This window comes from Asterias rubens, chromosome 4 (genome assembly GCF_902459465.1).
Source record: "Asterias rubens chromosome 4, eAstRub1.3, whole genome shotgun sequence".
NCBI classification, from domain to species: Eukaryota; Metazoa; Echinodermata; class Asteroidea; order Forcipulatida; family Asteriidae; genus Asterias; species Asterias rubens.
Window position 1 is genome coordinate 17,092,467 of NC_047065.1, and position 23,189 is coordinate 17,115,655.

The 23,189-nt window shown below is 39.6% G+C and overlaps 1 protein-coding gene across 2 annotated transcripts in view; it reads right to left on the reverse strand.

Annotated features, from left to right (window-relative positions):
- LOC117289318 (RNA cytosine-C(5)-methyltransferase NSUN2-like) overlaps nt 1-23,189 on the reverse strand; it is a 28,343-nt gene that overhangs the window by 4,465 nt on the left and 689 nt on the right. The window contains exons 2-17 of one of the 2 annotated variants that reach the window (XM_033770391.1): nt 21,048-21,119; nt 20,525-20,619; nt 17,586-17,693; nt 16,527-16,632; nt 15,572-15,728; nt 14,847-15,045; nt 13,731-13,805; nt 11,643-11,773; nt 11,028-11,101; nt 8,772-8,899; nt 7,376-7,491; nt 6,502-6,937; nt 5,483-5,584; nt 3,281-3,416; nt 1,679-1,756; nt 511-652 (exon numbers count right to left, since the gene is read on the reverse strand). In XM_033770391.1, the coding sequence (XP_033626282.1) occupies nt 511-652; nt 1,679-1,756; nt 3,281-3,416; nt 5,483-5,584; nt 6,502-6,937; nt 7,376-7,491; nt 8,772-8,899; nt 11,028-11,101; nt 11,643-11,773; nt 13,731-13,805; nt 14,847-15,045; nt 15,572-15,728; nt 16,527-16,632; nt 17,586-17,693; nt 20,525-20,619; nt 21,048-21,119 (2,155 nt within the window). Of the gene's footprint in view, nt 1-510; nt 653-1,678; nt 1,757-3,280; nt 3,417-5,482; nt 5,585-6,501; nt 6,938-7,375; nt 7,492-8,771; nt 8,900-11,027; nt 11,102-11,642; nt 11,774-13,730; nt 13,806-14,846; nt 15,046-15,571; nt 15,729-16,526; nt 16,633-17,585; nt 17,694-20,524; nt 20,620-21,047; nt 21,123-23,189 lie in introns of both variants that reach the window. The other variant, XM_033770390.1, reaches the window with a different exon arrangement.

The following is a 23,189-nucleotide window of genomic DNA, read 5'->3' on the forward strand; positions in this document are numbered from 1 at the left end:
GGTTCAACATTTCCCATTATTTTCACAAGCAAATAAAACGGACAGTTCAACCCCTCCCTCCCAAAAAAAGGGGAAAATAAAAATGCCCCTCACCCCCACTGGGGGAAAACAATGGGGTCAATTTGTGTTTGTGTGCGTCCATTTGAATTAAAGGCAGTGGACAATTTTGGTAACTACTCAAAATAATTAGTCGCATTAAACCTTACTTGGTAATGAATAATGGGGAGAGGTTGATAGTAAAAAACATTGTGAGAAACAGCTCCCTCTGAAGTGACGTATTTCCGAGAAAGAAGTAATTTTCCACGAACGTGATTTTGAGACCTCACAAATTAGATGGTCTTGAAATCAAGCATCTAAAAGCACACAAGCTTGAATGAAAAGGGTGTTTTTTCTTTCATTATTATATCACAACTTCGACGAGCATATGTTGAGCTACACTAAGTGAGAAGACTGGTCTTTGACAATGACCAATAGTGTCCAGTGTCTTTAAAGAATGATTGAGTTACTTACCCTTTTCTGCGAGAGCCTCCCTAGCATTATCCCCCAGCTTGGAGCAGTATGGATTCTCCTGAGTTAACAAGATTTGAATGTCCTCCTTTGTGATGTTTGGTATCTTACGATCATTGAGGAATGAAAACACACTGTAGATGCCCTATTAGAGAGAAGAACAGTTTAATAATAATATTAAAAATAACCGTGTTTATAACGCGCCTTTTGCCAAAGGATACAAAGCTCTAGGTATTTTTTTTAAGGCGAGTCGAACGAAGTTTGAATTATGTGACCTAATCCGAAGCACCATGTAATGGTTTACAAGGTGCTGTGGCGCAATATGCTGCCAATCCAGCCTGGAACACCGGGGCGAACCCTTTCCTTTTTGATAACTGCAGTGGGTTCTTTTAAATGTATACACCAGTACATGGGACCAACGGCTTTATGTCCCATCCGAATGACGAAAGCAATAGTCAAGCGTCTAGCTTAAGGACACAAGTGTCACGGCTGGGGATTCGAACCCACACTCTGCTGATCAGAAACACCAGGGTTTGATTTTGGTGCTCTTAACCGCTCGGCCGCGACACTTCCATAAGGTAATGACAAATGATGTGGTATAGAATAAGTACAGAGTACTTATAATAAAAATAATAAAGACTTGTATTGCGTACATATCCAGCCTGCTGGGTGTTCAGGGCGCAGTAAACACCAAAAACAAGCAAAAGAACACATACACAAATAAATTAGTCCTTCAATTCCTATGACAGATAAGTTTCAAGAACACCCCCGGGTTTTACCCCTATTCAAGAGCAGGGGTAGCTATTTCCTGGCTATGCCTCTTCGCCAGGGTAGATCAGAATAAAAATGGGAAAGGCCAGCTGTTTTTCCCTGGGGTTGTCCCCCCCCACCCCACCCCCATAGAATAGAGTACTGTGACATAGGCTTATATACTGTTTGAAACATTGAGACTACATCAGTGTATAGATTATGAAGCCATTTAATATTGTAAAACCAAAATTGGGTGGGTGGGCGAATAAAAAAAAATTTAAAAAAATAAGTAAACATTTTAAAACATTCCCTAATCTGAATGGCCTCTTAGGCGGGAATAATAATATATATTGTGACCAGTCAGGCAGGTATGGGTTAGCTAATGAAACCCTAGGGCAAGGGACCAGTTTTGTTTTCTTACTTCTTGAGCTAGTCTGAAGTCACATGCCACTTCTTTGGCATCGCTCCGGCTCCACACCTTAACTCCACCATTAACCACCTGCAAACAAGCAAACAACCAAAAACACTTAAAGACACAGCAGCCGATTTCACGAAACTCTAGGTTTAATCCTAACTCGAGTTAGGACGAGTAACCCGTCCTAACTTAGGATGGGTTCAATGCTTCCCACGTATTTAGATGCGGGACTCAACTCGTCCTAAGTCCTAAGATTAATCCTAAGTTAGGAAGAGTTTGGTGAAATCGATGGCTGGACACTTATTGGTAATTGTCAAAGACTAATCTTCACAGTTAGTGTATCTCAACAACATATGCATAAAATAACAAACCTGTGAAAATTTGAGCTCCATTTTTCGTTGAAGTTGCAAGATAATATTGAATGAAAAAACACCCTTGTCACACGAAGTTAGTTGTGTGCTTTCAGATGCTTGATTTCGTGACCTCAAATTCTAAATCTGAGGTATCGAAATCAAATTTGTGGAAATTTACTTCTCTCTCGAAAACTACGTCACTTCAGAGGGAGCGGTTTCTCACAATGTCTTATACTATCAACCTCTCTCCATTACTCATAATCAAGAAAGGTTTAATGCTAACAATTATTTGGAGTAATTACCAATAATGTCCACTGCCTTTAAGTTTTTATTCTGATACAATACTCTACAGGCCAAACACAGACTACAGGATTTGTTAAAATAAATAATTAGTTTCAATCTGAAACTCACTGATTATTTAGTTTGCACCAGATCCAATCCTCAAGAGGTTTACTTGTACCGGACGCCTTAATGATTATGAAAGGTGCTGTGGCGCATTATGTTGCCAATCAAATCAGGAACACCGGAGTGAACCCCCTTCTCTTTATGATAAGTGGAATTGGTTCCTTTACGTGCGTTACACATTACACGGACCAACTACTTTACGTCCCATCAGAAGGACATAGAAAAAATGGTGAGGTATCTTGCCTTAGGACACAAATATCACGTTTGAAACACCAGATTTTGAGTTCGGTGCTATCATCTGCTCGGCCAGGCAACAGCAATAATAATAGGTCAAATTCGGCAAATGAGCAGCCAATTTCATTTTCATGCGTTCAAATTAAAGCTGTTTTGCCTCTCCAGTTGTTACTGCGTTTCAAATTCAGAATTCGGCCATTCAATTTCGTTTTGAGTCGAGTCAAATTCATTTGGCACTCTGTTCAATTTAGAGTATCGTCATTCTTTTTCGCGACACACACGCCTCAAGAAGCGACTGTGAATTTGAATGCTGCTTTGATGAATTGTTAAATTGAATGATTATTTTGTTAAAATCGAATGACGCAACATAACATTTTGACTTATCCCAAAACGAAATCGAATGACTCTTTTCAGTAGCATTCGATTTTGCGCGAAATAGAATAGCTTGATGGTTAAATTGGCTGCTCTTTTTCCGAAATTGGCCGAGAAAACCTATAGTATTAATAACAATAAGACTTGTAATGCGCATGTATCCACCCTTCTGGTTGTTCAAGGTGTGATGTTCACAACACATTAAGATCTTGAAGAAGGGTTCAGTGTTAATTTCCATACATACCTTAACTTTGTCTTCATTGTTTTCCAGGATAGACTTGATGGATTTATTCACCATGTATAAGTTTCTCTTCTTTCCTCCGTGGCACCGAGTCAAAAGAAGGGTTACTGGGAAGCTGTCATCTACAGAATAAAATGACCTGCAAATGAAAATCAGTTAGAAGGATGAGATTATCTGAAAATGGAAAAGTCCTAAAAAATTGATTTAAGTTTTTGGAAACGAAGCGTCCTGAATGTACAGATTGTTACATTTAAATAAATCACACAACATCGGTAAACAGTATTGTCCAAAGGCCCTCATCACTTTGTGTATCACAACTTATATATAAAATAACAAACCTGTGAAAATTTAGGCCCAATCGGTCATCGAAGTCGGGAAAAAATAACGGGAAAACCCACACTTGTTTCTGCACGTTTCGTCGTGTCATGACATGTTTATAAAATAAATCCGTAATTCTCGTTATCGAGAATTGATAATTGTTTTTATGTTTTCTCAAAAAGTAAAGCATTTCATGGAATAATATTTCAAGGGAAGTCTTTCACCATTACCTTCTGTAAACCCTGTAAGTTATTTGTAAATCTGTGAACTTTTAATTTTTTGTTCTGTCCAGAACGTGTCCAATGGCTTTAACCCTTTAGCACGCACGCAACATTAAACATAATGTCGCACGCTCCTTAGTGCGCCAGGAAAATTCAATCGATTTCCGGCCGTATCAAGAAATCGTCGGATAACTGTCGGTGTGATTATTTTCTTGTGTTACAAATTGAGTTTATTTTGTAGAGGATGAAATTATCTTCTGGATGATTTTCACAGTTCCTTTGTTTGACTCACCAAATTCAAGCTTTCAGGTTGGAAACATAAGAGAGATCAACAAAACATTGAAAACATTGTTTGCGTATCAAGTGAAGGTTTGTTTACGTGGAAAGTTGTGCACACAAGTTTTCTCAACTTTACTGTCGTCCGACAGGAAAACAAAGCTACGAAAAGTGGTTGAAAATAATCACAACATACCTTTAGAAATGAAAATAAATGCCTCTATTATCAACAGATACTCTCTGTACCTAAAATCTTTTGTAAAATCCTTTCAAATCGTAAAAACACCAGAAAGTTTGACGCGCAACAAGCTGGAGACTGTCATTACTGTGTACATGTGCGAGTAGTACGTGGTACATCCCCTATACGGTCCGGCTACACAGAGAAAACGTACGGCTCCACACAGAGAAAAAGTACCCACTCATACATGCGTTGTTTGATTGTGAAATGACTTTCGACCTTTGAACCTTACGTCATTTTTTCTTATGTGGACCATGTGCTATTTTTAGACTGTTGACATCTTGAGATCGCGCTCTATCTACGGCTGTTTGCTGCGTTATAATCGCATGTGTATAACTCAAATAACACCATGTCAAACTGCGTGGGCGCGTGCGGGCGGTATGCGTGGTCATACGCAAGGCGCCTCCGGGCGTTATGCGGGCTAAAGGGTTAAGAGGTTTACAGATTGTCTACTGTGCATGTTTGCAAGAGTACCAAAAAATGTTCACCTTGGTAAAGGGCACCCTATGAGGAACTTGTTAATTTCTACTGGAGGGCATTTCAAGGGCACCAAGGCAATGACCCGGGGGCATGGAGGCAACCGCCTTCGTTGCCTCCATGAAGTATCATGCCTGGTCTACATCATTTCAAAGATATCTGAAGGTCTGGGCCCAATTTCATTGAGCTGCAGTGGACATTATTGATAATATTACTCAAAATAATTATAAGCATAAAACCTTCCTTGGTAACGAGTAATGAGGAAAGGTTGATAGTATAAAGTATTGTGAGAAACGGCTCCCTCTGAACTAACGTAGTTTTCGAGAAAGAAGACATTTTTCACGAATTTGATTTTGAGACCTCAGATTTAGAATTTGAGGTCTCGAAATCAACCATCTGAAAGCACACAACTTTGTGTGACAAGGGTGTTTTTCTTTCATTATTATCTTGCAACTTCGACGACAGATTGAGTTTAAATTTTCACAGGTTTGTTATTATATGCATGGTTTGAGACTGTGAAGACTAGTCTTTGACAATTACCAATAGTGTCCAGTGTCTTAAGCACAGAAAGTAGCTCAGCCCACCAAAATTAACCAAGAGTAGACGGATTTATTAAATTGAGTAAATTCCACATGTTCATGAAAAACAATTTTTTGAGAAAAAAGATTAACATACTTGATCTGCTCCCAAATCGCTTCATCCTTCTTGAAGAAGACAAATGGGTCCTCCTTATAGCCCTGGAACTTCTTCTTCTGTAGAGGAGGTGGTGGTGGTCCGCTGAGAAATGAAAAAATACAGTATTTAAATTCTTTCTTGCATATGGACTGAAGAAAAACACAACATTATTTATTTGCCCAACGCCATGCATTATAAACACAAGGTGCTGGATGCTTTTGGAGTCCTGCAGACTGGGTCTGGAAGTTTGAGAGGGCAAGGCTTTTTCATTTTGCATAGGGCACTTCCATTGGAAATCCTTTAAAGACACTGGACACTATTGGTAATTGTCTAAGACCAGTCTTCTCAGTTGGTGTACTCAACAAGTTGCGAGATAATAATGAAAGAAAAAACGCACTTGTCACACGAAGTTGTGCGCTTTCAGATGCTTGATTTTGAGACCTCAAAATCTAATTCTGAGGTCTTGAAATCAAATTTGTGGAAAATTACTGCTTTCTTAAAAACTACGTCACTTCAGAGGGAGTCATTTCTCACAACGTGTTATACTATCAACAGCTCTCCATTACTCGTTACCAAGTAAGATTTTATGCCAACAATTATTTTGAGAAATTACCAATAATGTCCATAGCCTTTAATATGAGGAGCAGTAAAAAAAGCTGGTGGACTAGTGGAATGATACCTTACCGAACCCACTGGCAACCAGGTACAGGCGGCTTGTACCAAAATGTCCAAAGCAGCCACAAGCAAGCTGCAAGGTTTGACCTTCTTTCATTCACATAAAGAGGTCAAAGTAAAGGTCATGTACGGATATGAAATTTTCAGAACCTTTGCTATGTTAACATTGGTTCTGCCGATTCTAATAATTTTTAAAATCAAAACAAATTTTCTGTTCCATGATACTTTTGCTGATTTTTTAGTGAAACAAATTTGATTCAGAAAATGAACAATATTAGCAAAGTCTGGGCATTTTGTGATAATTTTACAGAAAAAAAGGTCTCTAACGAGTTTTAAGCGCTTACTCAGTACTGGGTGCCAATTCCGCCTCTGTTGGACTACTCGCCAGAGCCTCCTCAGTTAGAGGGTCACTTGATCCCTCGTCATCCTCAGCCGTCTCACTGGTACCCAGAGCATCATCCTCATTGGTTTCCATCTTAACATCAGCATCGCACGCTCCGTCTTCTGGTTCAGATTTCACTGTCGTTTCCTTCCCATTACTTGCCTCCATGGCGATTTCAGGCTCAACTGCAGTTTCACCGTCCTCTTTCTTAACATTGCTGGGTTCCGTTCCGTCTGACGGTTCAGATTTCACCGTTGTTTCCATGTCCTCGCTTGCCTCTGTCTTGACTACTGTGGCGATTTCCTGTTCACCATCCTCTGTCTTAACAGTGTAGGGTGAGTCCTCAGGCTCGGCTTTTAATGCTTCACCGGCCGCCGGTACCTCCGGTTCGACTTTCGCTATCAAGACCAAACAACAACGAGACAATAAATTATTACAACCAAAGAAATTCTGAAGGGACTTTCCAAGTAGAAAGAGATAGCTTAGGTTTAATACAAGCGTATACTGCCATATATAGTAATAACAATAATAATATAAAAAATTTGTAAGGCGCTAAAATCCACCAAATTAAGGTGCTCAAGGCGCACGAGATGGAATCCTCACACAGTAAAGAAAGAGGAAAATTAGACAAAGAACAATTACAGATAAACAAAACTAAACAAGCTGGTTTTCAAACTGATCTTAAATTAGCAGGGATCACCTAAAACCACCAACAATAGGTCCAGATAGCTCAGTTCTTGGCTCAAGTCAAAATTGTAACAACTAAGCGAGTTTCCCTTGTGGTTAATTACCAGATATTTTGAATCCACTTAAACAATGTAAACAATGTCACGTACCTTCATCTGTCCCCTCAGGGGGCGTGGTTTGTTTCATCCATGGTAGGGTGGCCACTTTCCTCAGGACGGCTACGAAGAAACCACCAGTGTTTTGTTGATGAGGTAGAATGCGTACACTGTGAGAGGAAGAATTAAGGAACATCAATTAAGGAATATTGCAGAATTGGCTTTTGCTAACAAAACAGTTGCTTGCAGTATCGGCACTTTATGTAATCCACCATATACATAAACATACAGAAGTTTGAGATTGATCGGCCATCTGGGTCACCAGAAAAAAATTACAAAAATACTAATAATGAAACGTTAACTGAACGATAAACTCCAAACAAGAATTTTAAAGGGATGTTTTCTAATACAATCATCATAAAACCATGTAAGCTTTATGTTAAATCTGAGATCTTAGATATCTGTGGTTTTTTCTTACCAATTCGGTAATGTTCTTTTAAAGAGGGGCCTGAAAGTAAAACTCGGCTTTGTGATACTCACACTTTCCAACAGATAGAGTCCTTATTAAAATGTTGGGAGAAAGTCTCTAACATCAGTTTGAATGTTGTAAAATGCCACTGTGTTTGAATTCCTTCAAAATGCAATTTCTGTCAAAAATCGTAAAACATTCCTTTGGGTAGGCATACAGAATTGTGGGGACTTTTACACAATGGATCAAAGCTCCCCACAATGTTTTCCTATGCTGAACTAGGGCCAAACATTATGATCCTTTAGAAAAAGGGAATAATAGAACAACAAAATGCAGAAATGGTAGACGCGCATTTTTTGAAGGTGCGATTGAACACATGTACCATCCTTTTAAGCGTGTTTTTTTTTTTCACCCAAAATGGCAGACAGCAGAGGCACGTGCAAGTGCACTGCGTGTTTTGAAATCGGTCTGAAGCAAGTCCCGAAACTGTGCGTGCAAAAGACTGTGCGGTTTCCCTTCTTTTTTCACCAACCTGTATAGTGTGGCTAGGAATGGTTAAACGACCATGGACAGTCTGACACTATTGGTAATTGTCAAAGACCAGTCTTCTCACTTGGCGTATCTCAACATATGCTTAAAACAACAAATCTGTAAAAATTTGTGCTCAATCGGTCGTTGAAATTTCAAGATAATAATGAAAGAAAAAAACACCTTTTCACACGAATTTGTGTGCTTTCAGATGCTTGATTTTGATACCTCAATCTCTAAATCTGAGGTCTCAAAATCAAATTCGCGGAAAACTACTTCTTTCTCAAAAACTACTTCACTTCAGAGGGAGTCATTTCTCACAATGTTTTATAGCACCAACCTCTCCCCATTACTTGTCACCAAGAAAGGTTTTATGCTAATAATTATTTTGAGTAAATTACCAAACGTGTACCTTCCCTTTAATCACAACATTTATGAGAGATGCTTACTAACCATCTGTGGAGGTTTAACCGATTAGCCTCTTCCTCCGTTGGGGGCCACATGGTTGCCTTGAACTTCTGCTTCTTGCTTTCTGGAACGTCTTCATACGAGCCAAAAGCTTCACCCGCATTATCAATCACCTAAAAAAATATTTAAGAAATAAAAAATTCAGTTTGTCTCCCACTCTCCCAAATCGGAATAACTTGGGCATTTATGGTGTTTTCTGTCTTCTGTATAGTATTTTATGTTGTTTGTCTGTCCATAGGTTAAGGCATAAAAACCTCTGCTTCACCCTAACCTAATTGTTGTCCTACTTTAAGCATGCTTTAAGCTTCCTAATATATATAACTATCTAAATCATTGTGAACTTTAATATCCTAAGATACTACGTAATACTGTAACCTACTCATAATTTGAATATAATTATAAAACTTTGTAAAATGTGTAAGTGTACACATAGGGTAGCAATGAAATAAATGTTTGCAAATATAACCTCTACAGGAAGAAATGGTATGATAAAGCCACTTTTTCAAGAATAATAATAATGATAATAACAGGATTTCTATAGCACTACTCCATCTAGATCATGTCTCTCAAAAACAAATACATTTTTAAGGTAAACTGGAAACAGGTTAGTTTTAAATTTGTTTTTGAATGACGAAACAGTGTCCAGTGATCTGATGTGAGATGGTATACTGTTGTGAAGGCTTTGTCCATGTTCATCTTTTTGAACCTAGGTTCTGACAGCATGTACCCTTTTTCTCCAGAAGACAATCAGAGCATACTGATCGAAAGGTTGAGTTAAAACCAACGGTTCTTTTCAGAACCACCCCAACTCATTAGAGATAGTCATTACATGGTGTTACCGCAAACCTTTCTATATATAGCATGTACCATCACGGCAGGGCTGAAGCACACATTCAATATTGGTATCCCCACTTGCAAAGCAAGCTTTCAGAAGTCTCACTGGCCGTCTCCAACCATGATCAAGAAATCAGCGACTTGAAATCCAGCGTGGACTTGATCAACGACAAGCACTTATCCTTCACCCATATGATCAACACCAGGGCCCAATTTCACAGAGCTGCTTAGCACAAAAATATGCTTAGCATGGAATTCCATCCATGATAAAAACATGATTACCAAAAAAGTTCCATTTGATGCATGTTGCCCATTACTGGTAAGCAGCTGTTGTTTGCTTATCCTGAAAATCGAGTGGAAATTTTGTTGGAAATTCCGTTTTTATGAAGGCCAAAATTTCATGCTGAGCAAATTTTTGTGCTTAGCAGCTCTATGAAATATGGCCCTGTTTAGATGCAAACCATTCATGCTCCTACAAGCTTGAGAACCGCATCGACACTCTGGAAAATAGAAGCAGAAGAAACAACATCGTCTTGCACGGCATCCCAGAGAAAGCCAAAGGACACCATACCATCGCACAGTTCCATACGGGTTTCTTTGTCGCTATGAAGCTGAACTGTGGTGGTCAGATTGAGGTAGAGAGGACACACCGTACCCCAACACATCGGCGCACGGCTACCGGTGGGGAATCAAGTAACGACCCATCAGTCTCCCGACCTGGTACAATCCATTGTAGACTACTTCGATACACAGAACCCCAATTTGTTCTCACAAGTGCATCAAAATCCCTTAAGAACCATCCATACATGGGATCACAAATCTTCATTTCTGATGTCGTCACATCTACTGTCAAGAACGGCAGTTAAAGAACTTCGACAAGATCATTTACCATCCATTCACAGAGAAGAACGCGTTGACTGGCCAAAATTCCATGTTCCATTCCAGCGATCATCAAATACAAACTTCACCGTGGTCCATTTAAGACCTTCCGTCTCGGGGAGACTACGATCCACCCTACCTCTTGATGAATCACCAGTCAATCCACCTGTCACTACCATTTTAGTATTTTATTGAGATGAACGAGTTGACTTCGCCAAAACTCCATGTTACGTTCCAGCAATCATCAAATACAAACTTCACCATGGTCCATTTAAGACCTTCCGTCTCGGGGAGAATGCGATCGGCCCTACCTCTTGATGAATCACCAGTCAATCCACCTAACACTACCATTTTAGTATTGTATGTCTTATTCCTTGTTCATATACATAATAACCACCATCCTTAGTATCATCATAATCATTCAATACTTGGCAAATCATCTTCTTAGTATATTATTACGAAACCCGCCTTTGTTATCAAATACTTGTGGTTTACTGATTATTGTTTACTATTAGTGTTAAAGCCTACCTTCCATTTTGTCAAGCCAGGAATTCTCTTCAATCCAGGTAGATGATCAGAAACATCAACCAGCTCCAAAGAACCTTCAAAGTAAATCAATATTATTATTTTTATTATTATTATTATTATTATTATTTATTTTACCTCAACAGTACAAGTACAGAAAATACAAACAAGGCAACAATGAAAGGGAAAAAACCCATAACAGAAACGACAACGCTACAAAACATTAAGAGTGAAAAATAAAAAGGCAAATAAGTGATAAATAAAAAAATAAGTTAATCAATTAATCAAACAAGCAGTCAATCAATAAATAATTCAAAAAATAATTACGTGAATAAATACACAATAAAACAAGTAAGTAAACAAACAAGCAAAAAGTAATTGAATAATGTAATTAAATAAATAAATAAGTAAACAAATAAACACAAAATAAAATAAATAAATAAATAGATAAATAAGGAAATACAAAAAAAAGAGGGGTAAACAAAAAAAATTAAAAATTTTTAAAAATCACCTATTGTTAGGTGAAATGGGTCCATTAAACTCATGACTACTCTTGATTGTAACAACTAGGGGTAAGGATTTGAGGTCAGACAACAAAAACCTCCCACAGAAACATACCTTCACATTTTTGTAGTACACTTGCAACCACGGCCTCGTTCTCGATGGGGTTAAAGGAACAGGTGGAGTACACCATACGACCTCCAACCTCAAGGAGCTCAGCTCCACGCTGTAATATCCGGTACTGCACACTGGTGGGTTAACATATTCAAATGATTTAATTCTCACTATAATGTTAAGTTTGATTTTATATGTTTTCTATGATCATGATTGATGATACCCAAGCCTACATCCGTATGGACTGTAAAAGGGTCTGTTTCAGCCCTAGGAGTAGGTGGCAACGGCCTCTGGACAAAATAATTGTAGCCCACACCTTGAAGTGGCCTTCAGGCCTTGTGTGTCTGGCGACTTGCATAAAAAAAACATTTTTTTTTAAACATAAGTGTATTGAAGACACAGTAGAAAAGAAAAAAAAAACGATTGCTATTTTCGCCCCGAGGGATTACTACTTCACCTGGCCAAATTACCAGATTACTTTTTGCATCCGAGCGCTTTGCAACCTTAAAAAAAAAAAGGCGCTATATAAATAGAGCTATTATTATTATTTGGGCAGATTACCCGATTACTGTTTAATTTCGTCCACGCAGATTACCGGGTTACTATTTCGCCCGGGCGGATTTAACACCGGATTACTATTTCACCCGGGTGGATTACTATTTCACCTCGGCGGATTACTGGATTACAATTTCGTTCAGGCGGAATACTATTTAGATCCCCGTGGATGACTTGAAGACTATTACGCTCGGGCTGATTAATTATTCATAGACTTAGACAGCTACCAAAACAACATACAAACAATAGGTTGGTTTATTTCCGGAGACTTCCCAAAAAACCATGGGTTTTTTCACAACTTCTCTTTGCCCATAATCTTTTGGCGGCTACTACCGCTGGAATTAGCTTCAATTTCCCTCACAGTCTATCGGCTTAACACTTGCTAATTCGCTTAAGCTTTATTGGGCAGCCTACTCAGCGTGTTCGGGTAGCTTTGATGTTATTGTTGTTGTGGCTCACCCTGTTAATACCCAAGTTCCCTGCTTGTGGAATTTCGAGTGGCTTTGACGTGGTTTTCATGGCTCGAGTCAGACCAAAGTAACCAGGGCCCAATTTCATAGAGCTGCTAAGCACAAAAATTTGCTAAGCATGAAAATTTCTTACCTGATAAAAACAGGATTACCAGCCAAATTTCCATTTATTACATAGTGCTTGTTACTGGTATTCAGCTTTTGTTTGCTTATCCTGAAAATCACATGAAAATTTGGTTGGTAAACCTGTTTTTATCAAGGAAGAAATTTCATGCTAAGCAAATTTTTGTGCTTAGCAGCTCTATGAAATTGGGCCCTGTTGTTAGGTAGAACCACACTGAGGGCCTACTCAATTTTGTCTCATGACATCATTTAAGGCCCGGTCACACAAGCCCCGATAACGTGAACGAAAACGAGAATGATAAAAATGCACACCCTCGATTGGTTGAATGAGCGTGGGTTCTACGCAAGGCATTTCAACCAATCTAGGGCATGCATTTTTATCGTTTTCGTTCTCGTTAACGGGGCCTGTGTGACCGGGCCTTTACTCCCAAAGGTAATTATAAGAACCTTTGTTGTCTTTCCTTTGTCTAGTCAGGAATTCATTGTAGCAAAGATTTTTTGAAAGGAAAACAATTTTTTGTTCAACTAGCTTTGATGTGGCTTACATGGCTAACCTCGGTCAGACTCAAGTTACCTGCTTGTGGAGTACAATCACGCTGAGTGCCTACGTAATTTTCTCAGACGAAAACCTCAACTCCTGAAGCTAATTATAAGAACCCTTATTGTCTTTCCTTTGTTCTGGTCGGGAATTCCTTGTAGCAATTATTTTTTGAAAGGAAAACAATTGTGTTCGAGTAGCTTTGTGATCCTTTACATGACTGACTTGGTTCACACCCAAGTAACCTACTAAACTTTCTCAAAGAACATCAAAAGCGGAAGATCTACTCTACTGACGCAACGTAGATTTTTTCCAGATTTTTAAAGAGACTTCTCTACTACCACAGAGTATATTTTTCCGGAATTCAGGAGACTTCTCAGTTCTGACCATTTCCTGACAACTTACATATGAAGGTTCTGTCCGCTGTTGGGAGTCCACTTTTTCCAGATGAGAAAATTCTTCCTCAAGGTACCATCACCACTGACAAGAAATAAACGGAGACAAATTACAAATCACTCTCTTTCAAAGGGAGTAGAGAAGGTCGACTCGTAATTTCTCTGAATTTTTCTTTTAAGAAATACCACCAACAGCTGCACTGCTTCTTAACAAGTAAGCTTGTAATGTTAGAGTATATCCTCTCTTAAAGGGCACTATCGGTATTCACTCAAAATAACTGATAAAAACTAACTACGTAACGACTAAAGGACAGCTATTGTTAGTGTAAAACAATGTGGGAAGTGGCTTCCTCTGAAGTACATGTAACGTAGTTTTTGAGAAAGAGCTTATTTCCAACTCAATTATTACCTGAAAGCACACTAGTTGTGCAACAAGTTTTATCAAAGGTGTTTTTTTCTTCTTCTCATTATTCTCTTTCAACTTCAATGACCAAATGAGTCAAAATTTCACAGGTTTGTTATTTTATGCAAATATGTATGTTTGGATACACCAAGTGAGAACACTGGTCTTTAACAACTACCAAACGTGTCCAGAGCCTTAAACAGAAACTAGTTTATACATTCTTGCAGCTGATGCCCCACTCATGTTTTGCTTAGCAAAGAAATTTGCTAACAGCCTTATGAAATTGGGCCCAGGTCTTAATTTCGGTTCATACTTCCTGCAAATGCTTCGCTTTGTGCGAAGCAAACTTTCTTGCGTCACAAGTGGAAGGGGAACGTGTACCAATGGACCCTTCCCATGAAATATGCCAATCACATTCACGCATGCGTACAGACCCTGTTGGTTGGCAAACGCCATAGAGTTGTGCACTAAGCAGACGCGCAATCGCGTCTGCGTCACGCACCCATTAGCCGTGTACAAAACAGCGCGATGTTCCCTCATTTTGCCAACCAAAACGTTAGTGCGCACGCGCTATGTGCAATTTACTTATTTCATGGGAAGAGTCTATTGTCACACCAAAATTTGCTTCGCATTCGCATGAAGTATGAACCGGGCTTAAGAAAGGAAATTTGTCAAAAGTTTTTTCCTCAAGATATCCTTGTTTGCTTCTGGTTAATGACTCACCTACACGGCACATCACACAGGATGCGGTCATACACAACAGGCTTGGGTTTGGGGTCCTGACCCAGTGCTGCTCTGATTGTAGGGAACACAGAAGCGTCATGGTTGACGATCATGCAGCAAGGGCTGTTCAGTCTCTTAGCCTGGTGCACCATGATGTAGCAGCGCTTGTTGTCTGCGTCGTTAGCAACCACAAAACCCTCTTGAGAAAAACAATAAAATACAAGTGAAATAAGGTATTATTTTATTTCACCCATATACCGCTGCATTAAAAGGCCTCTATACTCAGTGATTTCCCCCCTGAGTCCGTTGGAAAAAAACAAAGACGGATGTCACCGTCAAACTTGTGAATGGCCACATAGTATGGATGTACCCTTGATCTCGCATTCATTTTGCAGTCAAATTCTACGTACACGTTGACATATAAAACATCATTATAAGGATGTTCATGTACTGTAGTACAAGTTCGTTGTATCGCTGGTTCTTTAAAGCCAATAGGAGACTTTGAAACGCTGGCAGCAGCAGACATAGTGGCCCCTTTTGCAGCTCTGAGCGTGCGCGCACATAAGTCTGAGACCATGCACTTCTGTGAAAAAGGACTGTCTAAAAGTCTCCAATACCTGTCCTTATCCGTGCGGTAAGGACAAGTGTCCTTATCCTTGCGTGTAAGGACAGGGGACCAGTCTAGGGTAGTGTTCTTAATCACTCGGCCAGGAACCAACTCTCACCTGGCCATCCGTAGACCTGGTCAGCATGTAGTAACTCAATGAGCTGAGCTGTCTTGGAGCCTGGAGCAGCACACATGTCTAGCACCTTGTGGTGAGGCTTCACATCTAGTAGCAGAGGTGGGATCATGCTGACAGCCTCTTGACGACTGATATTACCCTGTTTAGATATGAAACACAGTTCTATATAAGATGGAAATTTGAGTCGGAGATTTGCCCAATAGCTAGCGGAATTTAAAGACTTGCAGCTTGATTGTGACAAGCTTGCAGTTTACCTGCAATGCCCTGAAATTTAACTTTTAGAAACTATCTTTGACTTAAGAGGGCTTTGAAACAGACTTTTCCTCTCTTATAATTGTATTGCCAAATTTGGCTTATCTTTACCTTTTGCAGTTGTTTTTAGCCACACCTGGCTAAAAAGTATGTTAAAGCGCCAGGAGCATCACTGAGGGACAGATATGCGCACTGTACTAGAAGCAACTATTATTATTAATATATTATTATTAAAGGGTATATATACTTTTTCCTAATAAAAAAACACAATGTCCAAAGATTTACATTAAACTTACACAGGTTAAAGATTATGATAGTAGAAAGCTTCCCTTGAAATTTTACTTACTGAGGTGCTGTAGTTTTTGAGAAATGAGTAAAAGTAATAATTTCCGTCTCAGTTTTAGCATGTAAAAACGTATTAACCAGTTATGCTATGGTTTTAGTATAATATCATAACTAGTTCAGGGGATTTTACATGCTAAAATAATTTTGGTCTCATGAGACCAAAATTATTTTGTGACTTGTTTTACTCATTTCTCAAAAACTACACAACCTTACTTTCCACAACCATTATCTTCAAACCCTGTAAGTTTAATGTAAATCTGTGGACATTTTGAAAAAGTACCCAAATCCTTTAAGGTAAAAAAGTACACACATAGTTTTGGAAGTGACACAACCAACTTACACTTTCCGTCTCCGTGATGAGAAAATTGTGGAGTTTCTTGCAGGCCGGCGACTTCCTGATATTTTTCCTCGTCAGGTTCAACGTCCAAGCCAGCTCCTCTGGGTACCTAACAAAATTACCCACATTTGAAATATTTCCTTTTTTAAGGAGGGGAGGTAGAGGAAAATATTGCCCGGTTTTATGCTTGGAGGAGAGTCTGTTCTAAGGAGAGCTTGACGACATCTGGTCAATCTTTTAATGAAACATTTCATTTATACTGTGGCAGAGGGAGGCTCCAGAAGTTGCAATCTGGAGTGAGCTTAAGCAAAATATAATGCTTATAAGGCACCTAACACATTTGGTTAATTTTAAAGACCAGTATTCTCTATTGGTGTATGACAACATATGCATAGAATAACAAGCCTGTGAAAATTTGGACTCAATAGGTCATTGAAGTTGCAAGAAAATGATGAAAGAAAAACACCCTTGGCAAGTAGAAACACAAATGGTGTTACCGCAAACCAAACGTACAATTAAAAACACCCTTGTTGTACAAAATAGTGTGCTTTCAGATAGTAATAAAAGGCTTTTGGCCCTAGGTCTTTTATTATTTTAGAAAGAAATTACCTCTATCTCAAAAACTACATTACTTCAGAGGGAGTCATTTCTCATCAGCTCTCCGTTCCTCGTTACCAAGTAAGGTTTTATGCTAACATATACAGAAAACGATTTCGCATAGCAACACATTTAGACTGAACAGATTTTGTGCACAGTGAATGCTAACATTGCGTAGCAAATTTATGATTTTTGAGTAGCAACCGACACATTTTGCGCAGCATTTTGCTCTGCTATACAAGGGAAATCGTTCACTGATATATTTTGAGTACCAAATGTGTACAGTGCCTTTCAGACCAACAAACCAGCTGCGGTTCGACCAGTTGAAACAACGGCGGATGTACAGCAATTATCACTAGTGGCCAAAAAACAACCAAGCGGAACCTTACAACAGCTGTTATTCCCCGGGTTGGCCCTGGGGAATAGAGTAGTGTGAAAAGGGGTTGAGAGATGGAAGTGACTTACCATGGCATAGATGTGGGCTGAACTAGGGTGTCTCCTTCCTCAACAGTCTGCTCCATCATCTCACCAATGTAATGACCCTTCAAGTAGGTCAACATCTGCTGTGCATGGCTGGAACAAAATGGGTAAAACACCACAGTTATTTACATCACATGGACACAAGGTATGATTTTATGAATGGTTTTACTGAGCATGGGTGTATTTTGCCTGCCATAACCCGAGTGGCACGGTTGGCTTATGCGTAAAGCGCTCGCCCATCACCAAGGTGACCCCGGTTCAATCCAGAGTTGGGGCCATATGTGAGTTGAGTTGTGCAACGGTTCTCTGCTGTGCCACGAGGGTGTTCCAGACTATCCGGTTATCCTCCCTCTGGAAAAAATCAAACACTTTCGATCTTGGCTGTGCTCCGTGATCACAATGGGTTGATGTGGCTGGCAGCTGAATGCGCCCTTGCATGCCTGCTTCACGAACACGTTGAAGCCGCGTCCTTCGCAATTCAGCTCTAGCTGCGAGTAAGGACGATTAGCCCCCCAAATTATTATTATTATTATAACCAATATCAGCATCGGTCATTGGCCAGTGATTAACCAATGGCCTTTCTCGCTAACACAATCCAACACCGTAGTGGAAGCTCAACACCTAAAATGTTGGACACTGATTATAGTGGTGCGCCTGATCCCATGTTGAGCATAATCAGTTTACTGGTGCAATCTTCAAAAAAACTCCTTAGTGGTAACTCAATACCCACAATTTTTGACACAGATTATAGTGGTGCGCCTGATCTCATGTTAAGCATAACAAGTTTACTAGTGCAGTCCTCAGTCTAACACCATTCAGTAACTCAACACCCTAACTGTTGGACTCTGATTGTGGTGGTATGACTGATCCCATTTTAAGCATTAACCAGTCTACTCAGTCCAACACCATTCATTAACTCAACACCCTAACTGTTGGACTCTGATTGTGGTGGTATGACTGATCCCATTTTAAGCATTAACCAGTCTACTAGCGCAGTCCTTAGTCTAACACCATTCATTAACTCAACACCCTAACTGTTGGACTCTGATTGTGGTGGTATGACTGATCCCATTTTAAGCATTAACCAGTCTACTAGCGCAGTCCTTAGTCTAACACCATTCATTAACTCAACACCCTAACTGTTTGACTCTGATTGTGGTGGTATGACTGATCCCATTTTAAGCATTAACCAGTCTACTAGCGCAGTCCTCAGTCCAACACCATTCATTAACTCAACACCCTCACTGTTGGACTCTGATTGTGGTGGTATGACTGATCCCATTTTAAGCATTAACCAGTCTACTAGCGCAGTCCTCAGTCCAACACCATTCATTAACTCAACACCCTCACTGTTGGACTCTGATTGTGGTGGTATGACTGATCCCATTTTAAGCATTAACCAGTCTACTCAGTCCAACACCATTCATTAACTCAACACCCTCACTGTTGGACTCTGATTGTGGTGGTATGACTGATCCCATTTTAAGCATTAACCAGTCTACTAGCACAGTTCTCAGTCCAACACCATTCATTAACTCAACACCCTAACTGTTGGACTCTGATTGTGGTGGTATGACTGATCACTTGCCAAGCATAATTGGTTTACTGATGCATGCAGTCCTCAGTCTAACGCCATAGTAGTATTAACTAAATACCCAAACTGTTGGACTCTGATTATGGTGGAACAGTATGCCTGATCCAATGAATGAAAAGCATAATATTACTTTTCAAGCAGTCCTCAGTCCAACAAAATAAAACAAAATAAAGGAATGGGATCAGTGTTGTAGCTAGGACATTTTTAGTGGTGGGCGCAGCTGAATTTAAACTTGGTCAGAAATTGCGAGCAGTGCGCACGTACTTTGTTGTAAGGATTGTTTTCAGGGCTAAATATTAACATTCCAATCGTGTCAAATGCACATTATGTAAGATTCAAGAATCACAAGTTTTAAGTATAATGACAATTGTTATTACAAAAATGTGTTAATACAAAATGATTGTAATGCATTTGTTGTGAACAGACTGTTTTTGAAATAGTTTCTGCTGTTTGCTTGTTGTAATCCCGCCGCGATGAAGTTGAACTTGAACTTTGAAGGTGGAGTAACTGTCTCGATAGTCTCAGGTACAGTTTCATTCTCAGCACTAACTGAAGCTGCACGAGATACTTTTATATCATCTTCCAATCTTTTCCCGTTTTCCAAAAAAGTCGTCCAGCTTACCGTACGTTGCGAGGCCATCTTAAAATTTACACAGATCTCATTCAAGTTAAAAACCCAGCGCGCTGTCACACGTGTGGACGAAGCGAACGTGTTTACATGCCTACATCCGGGACACGCGAACTCGTACACTAGACTGTACACAGCCCCCTTGTACTGTTGTGTGGCGATACTGTTTGTGTGTACATGGAATGCGTGAAATCCCCGCGAAAACCTCACGACTAGACTTGTAGTGCACTCTAGGGTCTACCACAGCGCGCGCTGGTGTACACCACATGTACATACATACATCATGTACATGTGCACGGTACCAGCACTGCTGTCAGCCTGTATAGACGGTACGCCTTCTACACTGTACTATAGTTCGTTCAATAAAAACGTCAGGGCACATTTCACGAAGAAAACTTCACAAGATGGCAAGAGGCAAGTTACATGGGAAAACACGTTTGAGGTTTTAATTGCTCGTAATTCTGGCTCAAACAAATTACAAACCGCATTTAAAATGACAAAACACAAAAAAGCATGACATTTTAGTCTTGCAATGTGATCAATATCAGTAGAACTTTTAATTTTTTATTAATTTTGGGGGAAATTTTGTGGTGGGCGGCAGTCTATTTTTCAGCTGAAGTGCCGGGCGGAAATTGTCAGTGCTGGGCGGGCCCGCCCACCGCCGCCCATCGTGGCTACAACGCTGATTGGGATACAACATACCTTCTGTAACCTGTAATACGGAATGTAACAGGTAGTTCCTCTTTGAGTGTTGACATAAAGTTATCCCATTCTTCTTCTGGTACGATGTTCTGTTCCTATAATATAATATAAAAGTGAAGGTTGTCAAATATCACATCCTGCAGTAGTTTGAGCATTGGGTCCTCAAAACCTAGCCATCTGTTACTTTTCCTAAACACAGGCCAGATACTTCATGGAGGCACCAAAGGCGATTGTCAATGCCTTGGTGCCCTTGAAATGCTCCAGTAGAAATTTACAATTTCCTCATAGGGGTGCACTTTACCAAGAAGAAAATGCCTTGGTGCCCTTACCATTTCAAAAATGAAGTGACAGGCTGTAGACAGATGCCAATAATCACTCAAAAAAGTTAAGCAAACAACAACTTGATGAATTGGAAAATAAATAATTGAATTGGAAAATCAATAATTGATTCAGAAGTCTGTTGAAAAGAAAGCGAATTTGAAATGACCGAGTCGGAATGATTTATGGATGTAACCAATCTCACCTTGTAGTAGGCCTCAAATGCTTCATTTTTCCTTTCGATAGCCTGGTAGTTATTGGCCCCACGCCAATCGTTCTGCTGAAGAAAAGAAAATGGCGTTAATAATTTAATAATCTGAGTGGCTTCCTTTAGCCTAGTGATCAAATCTGTCATTCTCTGTATACAGCCTGTGCTTCCAAATATGTTGTTCACCAGGCCTGTAATTACACAGAGGTCACAGAGGACATGACCTTTGTTGCCCTGGTCTTAGCCTTTTTTTAAAGGCAGTGGACACTACCGGTAATTACTCAAAATATTTATTAGCATAAAACCTTTCTTGGTGACGAGTATTGGGGAGAGGTTGATGGTATAAAACATTCCTCTGAAGTGCCAAAGTTTTCTGATTTCGAGACCTCAGGTTTAGAACTTGAGGTCTCGAAATCAACCATCTTAACGCACACAACTTCGTGTGGCAAGGGGTTTTTTTTTCTTCCATTATTATCTCGCAAGTTCGATGACCGATTGAGCTCAAATTTTCACAGGTTTGTTATTTTATGCATATGTTGAGATACACCAACTGTGAAGGCTAGTCTTTGACAATTACCAATAGTGTCCACTGCCTTTGGGGCGCCCCATCCATCAAAAGTATCCAATATAAACTTGCCCTTTGCAAAAAGAAAACGGCCCTGCCCACTCAAAGATAAAATCCAAGCCTGCCGCACACAGCAAAATAAATCAGAAGAACCATCTCTTCTTTCACAGGTATTCATTTACCCCTTGGTGAAGAGAAACAATTACAACTTGTACATCATCAACAGAGGGCGCCTTGCTGTGGCTGTTTATATACTCTATGGATCAGTCTGGGCAGGATCAACAGTGATCGATAGCAGATAGTGTACTGGGCTCATTATAAATCATGATCTGCTATCGATCACCGGTCCTACTACTTGCCGTCAACTCGCCGACTTGCCGTCAACTCGCCGTCAACTCATTTTTGTGCCGTCAACTCATTAAATTTACATGAACAATTTATAAATGGGACACGGAAGTGTTAAGTCTGGGCTAAACTACATATTTCTCATGGTTTTCGGTAAAAATTCATTCACAAAAACGACTTTGGGTTGATAAAAAAAAGTACCAATCATTGACATCTTGGGCCAAGACTAATCAATGTGAAAAATCAAGATGGCGGCCGACGGTTTTGCTGTTTCTAGAAAAAAAATTCACGAGAAAAAAACTCAATTTTTATTCCGAAATATGACCTAAAACTTTCGCGAATTCTCTTTGAGCTGATACTTTACAGTTCTATGCTTCTTTTGTGAATTTTAAATGTATATTGGAGGAGTTGACGGCGAGTTGACGGCGCAAGTGAGTTGACGGCGAGTTGACGGCAAGTAGTAGGACCCTCGATCACTGTCGTCTTGGGACGAGGTGCCATAACAGCATTTAGGATTTTTAAAGCTCTGTCATGTCTGTGAAAAGGAAAAGTAGCAGCGGCAGCCAATAATATTAATAGCTTTTTGGGGTTTTTTTTAGCATTAAAGCCATTGGACACTTTTGGTAAACAGTATTGTCCAAGGCCCACACTTTGTTTATCACAGCTTACATATAAAACAACAAACCTGTGAAAATTTAGACTCAATTGGTCATCGAAGTCGGGAGAAAATAACGGGAAAACCCACCCTTGTTTCCGCACGTGTTTAAAATTAAGTAGTCTTTCACCATTACCTTCTGTAAACCATGCAAGTTATTTGTAAGTCTGTGAACTTTTTTTTTTTCTGTGCCGAAAGTGTATAATGGCTTTAAAGAAACCGCATTTTCATAATGTAAGCAAAATCAAACCAAAATTCGTTGGTTCGAATCCCACTCTAGTCAATTCTTTGTTCAACCCCAAAAATCATTTCAAAATTTACCCAGTCAGTTTCCCTTGTGGTTTATATCAAAATCAAACCAATGAATGGAAATTCTCCTTCCGCCCATATTATTTCTATCTATGCCTCTTTTTTTAGTTAAGTCTTCTGTTTATTTTAAAATGTAAGTTGCATGTTCGCTATGTGTTGATGGTCATTCCATTCATGTTGACATCTGGACATGGTTGACGATGCTTTGTAGATGTTTTGTAGAAACTATAATTCCCTATACTGTAGGGACCCATATACTATAGAC